General features: G+C 38.4%; 1 protein-coding gene across 14 annotated transcripts in view; it reads left to right on the top strand.

Moving 5' to 3' along the window:
- Positions 1–12,102, top strand: part of Cep350 (centrosomal protein 350) — a 143,588-nt gene that overhangs the window by 60,418 nt on the left and 71,068 nt on the right. For all 14 annotated transcript variants that reach the window (XM_042258352.2, XM_042258348.2, XM_042258346.2 and 11 more), the window contains 6 exons: positions 262–431; positions 2,991–3,177; positions 7,080–7,282; positions 7,978–8,141; positions 10,456–10,566; positions 10,944–11,084. In XM_042258352.2, coding sequence (XP_042114286.2) covers positions 262–431; positions 2,991–3,177; positions 7,080–7,282; positions 7,978–8,141; positions 10,456–10,566; positions 10,944–11,084 — 976 coding nt within the window. The remainder of the gene's footprint in view (positions 1–261; positions 432–2,990; positions 3,178–7,079; positions 7,283–7,977; positions 8,142–10,455; positions 10,567–10,943; positions 11,085–12,102) is intronic.

Here is a 12,102-nt window from a genome sequence, read left to right as displayed (position 1 = left end):
TGAAATTTTTCTGAGTAGTAAATTGAGCCACAGAGAACCTTTTAAAATGATAAAAGGATCAGATAATTACACTATTTGCTGGGCATGTCTGCCACTGTTTAATTTGTGTACCTTTGTTACATGCTTGTTCCTTTTTCAGCCCAAGAGGGTAAGCTTTGCTTGTGGTGTCTGCTCGGAATATTCAGAGCAGCTCCTTTGAAATAGTTTGTGACCTTCGATTTATAGTTTTGTCTTTAACTCCTGTCGGTTTCTCCCTGACAGAATTGTTAGTAGCAACTTAGGCATCCAGGAGGACCATTCCAGCAGAAAGTCTGTCTATGATCTTTCCTCTGTGGACGCTACCTCTCAGCATTCCTCAGGGGCTCAGTCTGCTGTATCATCTCGTTCATCTTCTTCTAAAGGAAAGAAAGGAAAAAAGGAAAAGATAGAATGTAAGTAGAATTCTGCTTGATGACTTTTTCTCTTCTCAGTGGTTTTGTGGTAGTGACCTAAAGTTATGGTTTGATTCTATAAGTAGAAGATGAATTTATTTATGATAATGTAACTAGCTTTCACATTTGTAATTATAATATCTTTTGCCAAACTTTTTTCATTTCTGGATTCATTTTGTATTCTTTTAATACAAATGAAATACATAATTAAAAGTTTAAGAATTACAGATACTCATTCAAGAAATATAAATCAGGGCCAGCAAAATATGGAGATGGCTTAGTGGGCAAAAGTGCCTGCTGTACAATCCTGACACATGAGTTTGACCCTGGAACCCATAGAAAGGGAGCAGAGAGGACACAGGGTTGTCCTCTGACCTCTGTGTATGAACTGTGGCATTCTTGTATGTGTGCACATTCTCTCTCTCTCTCTCTCTCTCTCTCTCTCTCTCTCTCTCTCTCTCTCTCTCTCTCTCTCACACACACACACACACACACATAAAATAAAAGTAAAAAAGAATTACAAGTCATGCTTAATCCTTCTTTTTAGAGGTAACTACTATTATAATTTTTGATGACTTTTTCCAATTTGTACATAAAGCCACACACACCCCTATTTTAAAAACAAATGTAAATAATAATGCTTTGCAACTGTGTTCAAACAAACAAACAGATACTTGGTAGTATATGTACATTTCTAAGCATCATCAAATGTGGTCCTCATCAGTAAAGCAGACAAGAGTTCCTATGGTGATTTTGAAGAGCACGAGAAATTTCAAAGTCTCTTGAGGTTTGACAGTGAGTACAGCAAGCTAGCTGGCCCGTGGGCTTCTGAGGATTCCCTTCTTTCATCTCACTGTTTACATGCTGGGATTACAGACATATGCTAGCATGCTTGGTTTTACGTGGGTTTTGGGGACCCCAGCTTGGGTCTTCATGGTTGGGCAGCAAGCCCTTTACCCAGTGAGCGATCTCTCCAGCCCCATATTTGTTCTGTAGACCTTTAACTAGGGAGAGAGATACAATGATCATGCAAAAGCCTCATAAGCGCACCAAATGGTTTCAAGCTTGTGAGTGATTTTTCTTTCTTTTATAATTTTTTTTCTCTAATTGAAAAGATAAACTGTGTTTATTGAGTTAAACAATGTGAAGTAGAATAGGAATCCAAGAAGAAACTAACTGGTCAGTATAGGAAACTGTATTTGAAAAAGTTTTAGTTGCTTATAATTTCTATGTGTAAAAATGACCACTGCTAACATTTTACAATTTCATTGTGGTAAAATAATGCACTCATCTGGGTGTGTTTGGGGCATGCTTTTAATCCTAGCACTCCTGAAGCAGAGGTAGATGGATCTTTGTGAGTTCAAGGCCATCCTGGTCTGTATAGTGTATTCCAGGACAGCTAGGGCTACATAGACTCTGTCTCAGAAAAAAACATAATAATAATAATAATAATAATAATAATAATAATAATAATAATACACACTAAAATCAAGCTGGGGAAGTGATTCAGTTGGTAGAGTATGTGTCTTTGCCTAAAATATTCAAAGCCCTGGGTTTGATCCCCACACTACATAATATGTGATGTGATGGTGTATTCCTGTAATCCCGTACTGAAGAGGTAGAGACAGGAAGATCAGAAGTTCAAGGTCTTCCTCAGCTATATAGTGATACAGAAGACAGCATGGGCTACGCAAGTGTTGGGCACCAGCCCAACTATCCAACAGTCCTTGAAGAGAGGAGAGAGGATTTAGGAATAGTAGAGCTATATATAAGAGAAATGACAGAGACACAGGATAGCATCAGGAGGGCTCTGGGTCAATACCACAGTCGCCTCAAGTTTATTCCACGTGGGCTTTTTATACACCAGTAAGGGGAGAGGCAAAGACCTCCCTCTCTTTCAGGACACCATTGTTCAAGGTACAAAGTAAGGACAAGTGTAAACACTTCCTTAATTCTCAGAACATCTAGTAACCATGTCCTTAGGCAAAACATCCCATTACCTGGCTTTGAGGAGCAGGACATCTGGCAACCATGCCCTTGGCCAAACATCCTGCCATACGTCCTTGGAGAGCAGCACAAATGCTGACTCTGTGACCTTGAGTCACGATGGAGACAAACCACAAGTTGGAGTCTTTGTGGGCACCCACACACAAGATACCATCTTGAAACAAAAAACAAAGGAAAACAAAACAACAACAAAAACAGTCCTTTAAATCATTTTCAGGCGATATAGTTCAGTGACATTAAGTCTGCATTTGTATCATTGCAAACATCACCACTACGCAGCCATTGATAGCCTCTGCTTCTATTAATCTGACTAATCTACGTACTTCAGGTAAGTAGAGTAACTGACTCTGGAATTACAGCTATGTACCATAGCACCCATTTTCTTAAATGGAGGCAGAAAAATGAACCACTTTGTTTTAGATATGGAAAGTAAGTTTTAAAGATAAACTAATTTTTAAAACTCTGGCCTGCACTTTCATTACTGAAAAAATTTTATTAGCTATCTCAGTAAGTCTAATGTTGGAAATATGCTTACTAAAACTTACTTTCCAGGGTTGGATTCATTCACTGGAAATGCTCAGAGCTCACTTATTGATGAGGAGAAAATACAGTCTGACTCAGAACGTGGTTCCCATCAAGGAAAGAAACTTGGGACTGGCAGCAACCTTGCTGTTAGAGACTATGAGCAGATGCTAGACACTGAGAACACTTTGGAAGAACTTTCTGGGCATTCTGTGAGGTAAAACAGTATATATATATATTCTTTATGCTGCGGTTTGAATATCACTGAAGTTACAATATGGACATTTGGTGAATTTGGTAAATTTCAGCATCGCATTTCACTGTTGATGTTTGAGCTAGTATAAAGTTGTTTACTTTCTGAAGGATGTTGTAACCTTGTTCATAGCTGTAGACCTTGTTTTAACATGTGGTCATTTCTCATTGCAACTGTTAAAACATCTCCAGAAATTGTTTGCCTCAAGCACAAGCCATTTTTCTATGCTGAAGTCATTGTCATACTGTTCTTGGCTCAATCTTTTGTCAAAGTGTTTGCCTTTCTTGGGGTACGTGAGGTTAGCTACTCCATAGAGAAATGCTTAAGACCCCAGGCTACTGGAGTGTTTCTATTGGAATGCAACAGAATATCTCATTTCTACAAATTGTGTTTCTCAACTATATTTTTTCACTGTAAACACAACTACTTAGTATCCATTTGATCTCATTGTTGAAATTATTTCTTCCTGTTTTTCTCTTGTGCCATTAAGACCACTCAAACATACTCTCAAGTGTAACTCTTACACTGATTGTGGAATTTGTATAACTGTTTTATTCATTCTTTAAAAAATGCTTTAAAGTTGCGCGTGCGCGCGCGCACGCGCGCGTGTGTGTGTGTGTGTGTGTGTGTGTGTGTGAGAGAGAGAGAGAGAGAGAGAGAGAGAGAGAGAGAGAGAGAGAGAGAGAGAGAAAGAAAGCATTTGTGGTTTACTGCCTGTGTGTGTGTGTGGAGGTGAGAGGACAGTTTTCAAAGGAGTCAGTTCTCTCCTCCCTCCTTACTGAGGCAATCTCTCTCGTTTCTGCCATGCTGTTTCTGTTATAACTTTGAACTCCAGGTTAGCTAGCTCTTGAGATTCTAGGTGACTCTCTTGTCTCTGTCTCTCATCCCACTGTAGGGGTGGTGTACTACTGCATCTGCCTCTCATCCCACTGTAGGGGTGATGTGCCACTGAATCCAGCATTTTTGCTTTTTAACGATGTGGGCTAAGAGATTGAATTCAAGATATTAGGCTTGTGTGGAAAGCAATTTTTACCTATGTTGCTGTCTCGATGGCCCTCAGCCTTTTTTCTCCATCACATACATTTAGCCTGTTGCTTATAAATAAGCTTTAGTCAATAGCTTTCTGTGCAGTTACTGTTCATCTGTCTACATGATATCTCTGCATTGTTTTGATCATTTTAAAAATCAAGTCTTGGCTGGGTGGTAGTAGAGTACACCTTTATTCCCAGCACTTGGGAGGCAGAGGCAGACAGATCTCTGAGTTTGAGGCCAGCCTGGGTCTACATAGTGAGTTCTCAGGCAGCTAGGGCTACTCAGAGAAACTCTGTCTAGAAAAACAAAACCAAAACCAAAACTCAAATCTAGGGCTTGTGAGTTGTCTTAGCAGGCAAAGCCTGCTGCCAAGCCTGAGGATCTGAGTTCAGTCCTCATGTCCATAATGGTAGAAGGGGACAGCTGACTGACAGGGGACATCTGACTCTGGCAGTTGTGCTTTGACCTGTACATAAGTGTGGACTAGGCTTTTTCTTTTGTGCCACCATCAAGCTCCCAAATCAAGATACAGAGACTTCTTATTAGTTATGAATGCTCGGCCATACCCCAGCTCTTATTTTAATCTGTCTCTCTTTATCTATGTTTTTGCCTTGGGGCTTTTTACCTTTCTTTTCATCTGCATGTCTTACTTTCATTGCTTCTTGTGTCCGGAGGGGGGCTGCCTGGCTTCTCCCCTCAGGCATGTCGCTCTCTTTCTCCTTCATTCTCTCCTCCTTCCCTTTTTTTCTTCTTCGCCTAGATTTCTCCCCCTACTCATTCTCTCTGCCCACCAGCCCCTTCTATCCTTCTCCTGCCTGGCTATTGGCCATTCAACTTTTTATTAAGCCAATCAGGTGACTTAGGCAGGCAAGTTGAAACAAATGCAACACATCTTTAAGTAATTAAACAAATGCAGCATATATAAATATGTAACACATCTTTATATCACTAACAAAGGCAGCAGAAACAAATATAACACACTTTTACACAGTTAAAGTAATATTCCACAGCATAAACAAATGTAACACATCTTTGCCCAGTTAAAACAATATTCCACAATATGAGTATGTGCATGTGCATGCACACACGCATACAAATAAACATAATAGAAATAAAAGAAATAAAAACAAAAATCTATGGCTTTGAAGACACAAATTGATCTTATTTTTCTAAAAGAAGCTTTTGCTTTTTCTGTTACATATAGATAAGCATTTTTAATGTTTTCATGTTGTATTATCAACACCATCATTGGCTGTATTTAAAATTAAATTTTAATTGCTTTGTCACCAAATTCAGGGTTCATAAATGCTTACCCTTCTGTAAAAGATGCTCTGACAATTTAGTTTGACAAAATCTATAAAGTTAAACATTTCTAGAATATGAAATCCAAGTAAGCTTAATAAGCACTCCATACTATAGCCTGTGTCTGGCTCTTCCTCTGTGTGTCCACAGTGGATAAAGTCATTTGAACTGTGTTAAAGAGGAGCACAACAACAACAACAACAACCACCTTTTAACTTATTTGAAAACACTGAAAGCTTCTCTTTTTGAAATGGTAGTCTAAGGGAATCTTCTCTGCAAGGCAAATATAATATATCCCCCATGTGTATGGAGAGGCACCACTGTTACACGCTCCAAGTCCTTAGTTAAAGACCTTCATAAGCCAGTAAATGCTTCTCAAAACTACTTTTATTCAAATACTCAAGCCAGGCATAATTTCTGCCTTTGAAATCCATCACTTTTTTTCCCAGAAGCTAAAAGCAAACTTATTTTAGTATATTAGAAATATGTTAATTGTGCTAAATATTTTATAGAGTGTTTTTTAATTTATTCAACAAATATTCAGTGCAAGGTAACATGAATGATAGGTTTTCTTGTGTTGAATTAAATGCCTTAAGAATTGTTATAATCAGTTATGTGAGGTTACTTAAGAAAAAGCTCAGAAAGTGTTATAGTATTAAAAATTAGGAGCCAGGCATTGGTGGCACATGCCTTTAATCCCAGCACTTGGGAGGCAGAAGCAGGTGGATCTCTGAATTCGAGGATGGCCTGGTCTGCAGAGCTAGTTCCAGGACAGCTAGGACTGTTATACAGAGAAAACCTGTCTTGAAAAATCAAAACCAAAAGAGGGGGGGGAGTATTTATAGGTAAACATATATTAAGTATTTGGAGGTGACAATATGAAAATAATTTTTTTGTGATCTTTGGTTTAACAGGAAATGATGAAAGAATCATGGCTCTTTAAAAAAATTTGAACACAAAATGATATTTATTTGAGATATGTTTTAATATTTGTTTATATTATTTTTACATATAGTTATATTTTTATTGGTGTATAATGGCTCTTAGATTTTGCTTCATAATGCAATGAATGAATTGTGATATATGTGATTTATTAAGTACTAGTTTAGTCAATAGCCTACTTTACTATTTTATTTAGGGTGAGTTTTACCTAGCTTGTTCAACACTGTATCTAACAACTAGAGAAGTATTCATACACATCCAGTCAGAGCAGTGTCTACGTTGAGTGAATGCCTACATCATAACTAGTAAAGCTAAATAATGTTGGTAAAGAAAAAAATGTTTGTTATTCTTTTTTTTTTTTTTTTTTTGGTTTTTCGAGACAGGGTTTCTCTGTGTAGCTTTGCGCCTTTCCTGGAGCTCACTTGGTAGCCCAGGCTGGCCTCGAACTCACAGAGATCCGCCTGCCTCCGCCTCCCGAGTGCTGGGATTAAAGGCGTGCGCCACCAACGCCCGGCATTTGTTATTCTTATTGTTTGACTACTTCTTGGAGTAGTTTCTCTAATGTCTGTATGCAAAAAAAAATCTTGTAGTGACTCATCGGACAAGGGAAGATCTCAGAAGACTCCAACTTCTCCTCTATCTCCAAGTTCTCAGAAGTTGTTACAGTTTGAGCTTCCCGGGACTTCGTTAGAAAGGTCTAAGTCCTCAGCCATAGTTCCTCCAACTACAGCTGGATTTAAGCCCACTGCAGCTTTCACTGATGTGAACAAAACAGAGATGGCTCCAGCACCAGGCAAGTAGATCCACGCAGGTAAAAGTTTAAAAGTAAAAGGTTGGAGTGTAGCTCGTCTGGTAGAGTACTGGCCTAGCCTGTGTTAGGCTCTGAGTTTGAACCCTGACACCACCTAAATCAGATGTGGTGGTGCTTACCTCTAATCTCAGCATATGGAAGGTAGAAGCAGAAGTTCAAGGACATCCTGGGCCACCTAGTGAGCTAGAAGGGCAGCCTGGGTTACATAAAACCATATTTCAAAAGAGAAGAAGAAAAAAACCAAGAACAACACCAAATTAAAAAAAGATACTATTTACTTTTTTCCTCTGGAATTCCTTTTTTTCCCAAATAAGAGATAGGGAAATTTTACTTCAAGTCTATGTAATTACTTTTTGAAGTATTAAGCAAAAATTGTGTAGAGAATTAAGTATTGAAAAGCATAAGAAATTCAGATGTTCACTTTTTCCTGTGTTGCCAGCATTAGTCAAAACTCATCTCCAAAACAATATATTCCGTCTGTTTGTAGACATGTAATATGTATGTTTGCATATATACACACTCAAAAGAAGGAAAGAAGTAACTGTTAAAATGCAATATATTAATAAGTCACCGTCTTTAGTTCAAGGGAAAGGTAGATTTGTTACGTGCTCATAAAATGGGAACTTATGTTGTCATTCATGTGAGCCTTTTGATTTCACGATTCTTCTGTCTCCCAGGTTGTAAGCGTTTTTCTCCTGCTGGCCTTCATCATCGCATGGCCGCAGAACTGAGTTACCTGAGTGCCATTGAGGAGTCCGTGCGCCAGCTGTCGGACGTGGAGCGAGTTAGAGGCGTTTCACTTGCTCAGCAGGAGAGTGTGTCTCTGGCTCAGATCATAAAGGTAGTAGTTGAATTTTTTTAACTTTTTTTTCTGTGATTTCCTCTTTTCTTTGTGTTTAGAAGTACTGTTAATGAGTTTTATTTGTTTGAAGAAAATAAACTTTTAGGCCAGGCATGATGGTGCATGTCTTTAATCCCAGCGCTGGGAAGGCAGAGGCAAGAAAGATTATCTGTAAATTCAAGGCCAGCCTGGTCTATAGAGTGAGTTCCAAGAAAACCAGGGCTACAAAGAGAAACTGTCTCAAAACAAAACAAAACACAAAACAAAAAAAGAAGGAAAAAGAAAAGAAACTTCAAACTTTCAAGTAGAATACAAATAGTCTGTACAGTACCTATAAATCCCCCCATGCCCCCCAAAAAACCCTAGCACACGGATTACTAAAAAGAAACCTGAAGCTGATTTGTTGGGCATACCTGCAATCTTAGCATTTGGGAAGCTGAATCAGGAGGGTCAGGAGTTTAGGATCAATTGGCACTGTAAAACCAGATCCTTCCTCAAAGACCTAACCAAACCAAAAGAGAACTGAAAATAGAGTATTGGGTAGCAGAACATTAGCATGATTGTTCTTTTTCACATACTTCGTTCTTCATGTTTTATGCTCTGTTTTGATGACTGAAAATTAAACAATCATCTTCTGGTTTTCTTTCCTGATAAAAATGACTCGGTTCTCGGTTTGTCTGTTTTTTTTTTTTTTTTTTTTTTTTGGTGGTGGTGGTGGTGGTAGTGATCTTTTGTTGTTGTTTTATTTTAAATTTATTTGCTTATTGTGTGAATATAGCTTGAAGCAGTCAAAGGACAACTTTTGGAAATCACTTCTGCCATGTTGGTCCTGGGGATTGAACTCAGGTTGTCATGCTTGTATGACTTGACTTGTCATACAGCAAGCTTCTTTACTTGTATGATCTTGCTGCCCCAACATTGTTTGATTTTTTTGATGCTTTATTTGAACCAAACAAACCATTTCTGAGATCCAGATGTTTTTATAAAACAAGTAAAATCCGGAAGTTAACTGATGTTCTCTGTGGAAGCTCTAGGGCACCATTTTTATTTTATTTAGGTATTATTTACATTCACTAAAATGTGCAGAGTTTAGGAGTGTAGTTTTGGTTCTTCCATCTAATAGTAGAAAACTTCTATTGTCAGGAAATGGACCCATGGCCATTTCAGTTCTCAGAGGCAGTAATCATTCTCTTTTCTTATGCTATTGTTTATTTTTATCTCTGCCAGAACTTAATATATGTGTTTATTTCTAACTGTTGTATTTATTTTATTCAATATAAATCTAAGACTTATCCATGACATTGTATTTTTGCCTAGTAATAATCCAGTGATCAGTAAGTAGGCCCTAAATTGCTCGTCCATTTTCATGTTGATTGATATACAACAGCAGTCCCTCTTTCTGCCTCACAAGGGCATGGTTGACAAAAGCTAGAGACTTTCTACTCATAGTCACTGGATAGCTATTGTTCATTGGTCAAGGTGGGCTGGAATCCTGAATTCCCTTTAAAATATTAAACAGTTCTGTACACACACATATGCATACCCACATATACACAGTACAAAAGAAAAAAAAAAACAACTATTTCCAGGCTGTGTTATAATTTTGGAACCCCCAAATCTGTTAATAGCATTCTATAACTTCATGTACAGCTAATCACCTATAGAGAACCATGCTATTTAGTACTATTCCAGAAGAGAGGGAACATAAATGTACTTAGAGCCAACATTGGATGGAATGATGGTGCCAGAAAGCATCATGGTAAAAAGGAAACTGTCACAGAGGCACCATTTTAAATGAAATTGATCTTTTAGAGACAAAGTCAAAATGATGAGAAATGAAGCTTTAGTTTTATATATATATAACTTAAAAAAATCCTTCAAAGAATTAGATGCTATAGTCTTTGCTTTTGGTATTCATTCTTACTTAATCTTGCACATCTTGGAAATTTTCTGTATTTCATTAGTGACACGTGGTAAATGGCCACCACATCCTGTGAGTAAATGAGAGAGTATCTGGTGATTTGTGAATTTACTACTTCTAGTAAAGTTGTTTTAGGCTCTAGTTGTTTGCTGTAAATCATTGTAGTAGAAACAGCACTGTGAGGCTAGGGTGGTGGCTCACTTTTGCAGTCCTAGCTGTGCAGTGAGCTGAGGCAGATTGCCTGTTAGTTCGAGGCCAGCTTGATCCAGGAAGGATGTGTTTGAAGAAGAAAGAAAGGAGGGAGGAAGATAAGAAACAAAGGAACGCATTAACTGGAGCCACCCTATCAGCAGTTAATGCTGCAGGATTCATGCTTATCACTTTAATTTAAAGGCACAACAGCAGCGCCATGAAAGAGATTTGGCCTTATTGAAGCTAAAAGCTGAACAGGAAGCTCTGGAGTGCCAGAGACAGTTAGAAGAGACCCGGAACAAAACAGCTCAGGTAATTTATTTTGTGCAGGTATTGATTCTTTAAACCTAACATTTTGTATTTAGAAACTTCCCTGTAGAACTTTTTAAGTATATAAGAATAAAAAAGAAAGGTTGTAAACATATTTTAGTACTTTATATGTCATAATTTCATGACCTTTGAGTCATGTAGCAACCCTTTGAAATAAGCAGTCAAGACTCAGTCCTAATTTAGAGACGTGGCAGCCAGGGTGCATAGTAATCACCCCCAGACCCATCAGCTATGAAATCAGGTTACAGTCAAGCCTATTTTTCATCAAGTATGTAGTCCATGAAACAAATTTATAAGTTAAAACTAAGTACACGGAAAGACGACTAGAACTTAAGCTTTTCCCCACATTGTATTTATAGGTCCATGCAGAATCATTACAGCAGGTGGTGAAATCACAAAGAGAGGTGACGGAAGTCCTCCAGGAAGCAACTTGTAAAATAGCAGCTCAGCAGACAGAAACTGCTCGCCTCACTACAGACGCAGCTCGGCAGATCTGTGAGGTGAGACACTGGAGCCCTCTGTAGCTAGAGTTTTCCTGCCTTACCCACAGTCAGGACAAATCTTTGTCACCCGCCAGTCCCACAGCCGGTCAGACCCAACCAAGTAAACACAGAGACTTATATTGCTTACAAACTGGATGGCTGTGGCAGGCTTCTTGCTAACTGTTCTTATAGCTTAAATTAATCCATTTCCATAAATCTGTACCTTGCCACGTGGCTCGTGGCTTACTAGCGTCTTCACATGGTGCTTGTCATGGCGGCTGGCTGGCAGTGACTCCTGCCTTCCAGTTCTTTCTTTTCTCCTCTCTGTTAGTCTCGTCTATACTTCCTGCCTAGCTATTGGCCAGTCAGTGTTTTATTTATTGACCAATCAGAGCAATTTGACATACAGACCATCCCCCAGCACGTTCCCTTTTCTTTCTTTCTTCCTTTCTTTCTTTCTTTCTTTCTTTCTTTCTTTCTTTCTTTCTTTCTTTCTTTCTTTCTTTCTTTCTTTCTTTCTTTCTTTCTTTCTTTTCTTTTTTATTTTTTTTTAAAAAAATGAAGGTTTTAACTTTTACACATCTCTAAAGCCAGCTTGATATATTTGGGAATTTGGGCGTAGCTTCTATTACTACTTCCTGCTGGAGGTGGGGCACTATATCTTACAGGGACACAAAGAAAATTTTAGGATTATGGAGTAGTCCATGAGGGTGTATTGTCTGAGCCAGTTGCCTTGAAATGGTTCTGGATGTTGGATCATCTGGGCCTTGATGTCATCAGAGACCTTTCAGGGGGTCTTGGCTGGTCAAACCTGATGTATCTTAATCTGGAACAAATCCATAGCCTCTGGCTTTCAATGGAAACAAAAGCAGAGCCTCCTTTCCAAAACAACATATCCTTACATCCACATTTTGAAGTCAAGGTACCTTTAAAGTATACATTTTGGCATAACTCAACAGCTTTTGCAATCAAATGTTTTTCTTCAGTTACAAATATCAGAGAGAACATAATCCAGATTCTCTGTGTGTTAGCCATC

The sequence above is a fragment of the Peromyscus maniculatus genome, chromosome 11 (genome assembly GCF_049852395.1).
Source record: "Peromyscus maniculatus bairdii isolate BWxNUB_F1_BW_parent chromosome 11, HU_Pman_BW_mat_3.1, whole genome shotgun sequence".
In the NCBI taxonomy this organism is placed as follows: domain Eukaryota; kingdom Metazoa; phylum Chordata; class Mammalia; order Rodentia; family Cricetidae; genus Peromyscus; species Peromyscus maniculatus.
The sequence above is the reverse complement of the archived record's forward strand: the minus strand, read 5'-3'. Positions and strand labels throughout refer to the sequence as shown.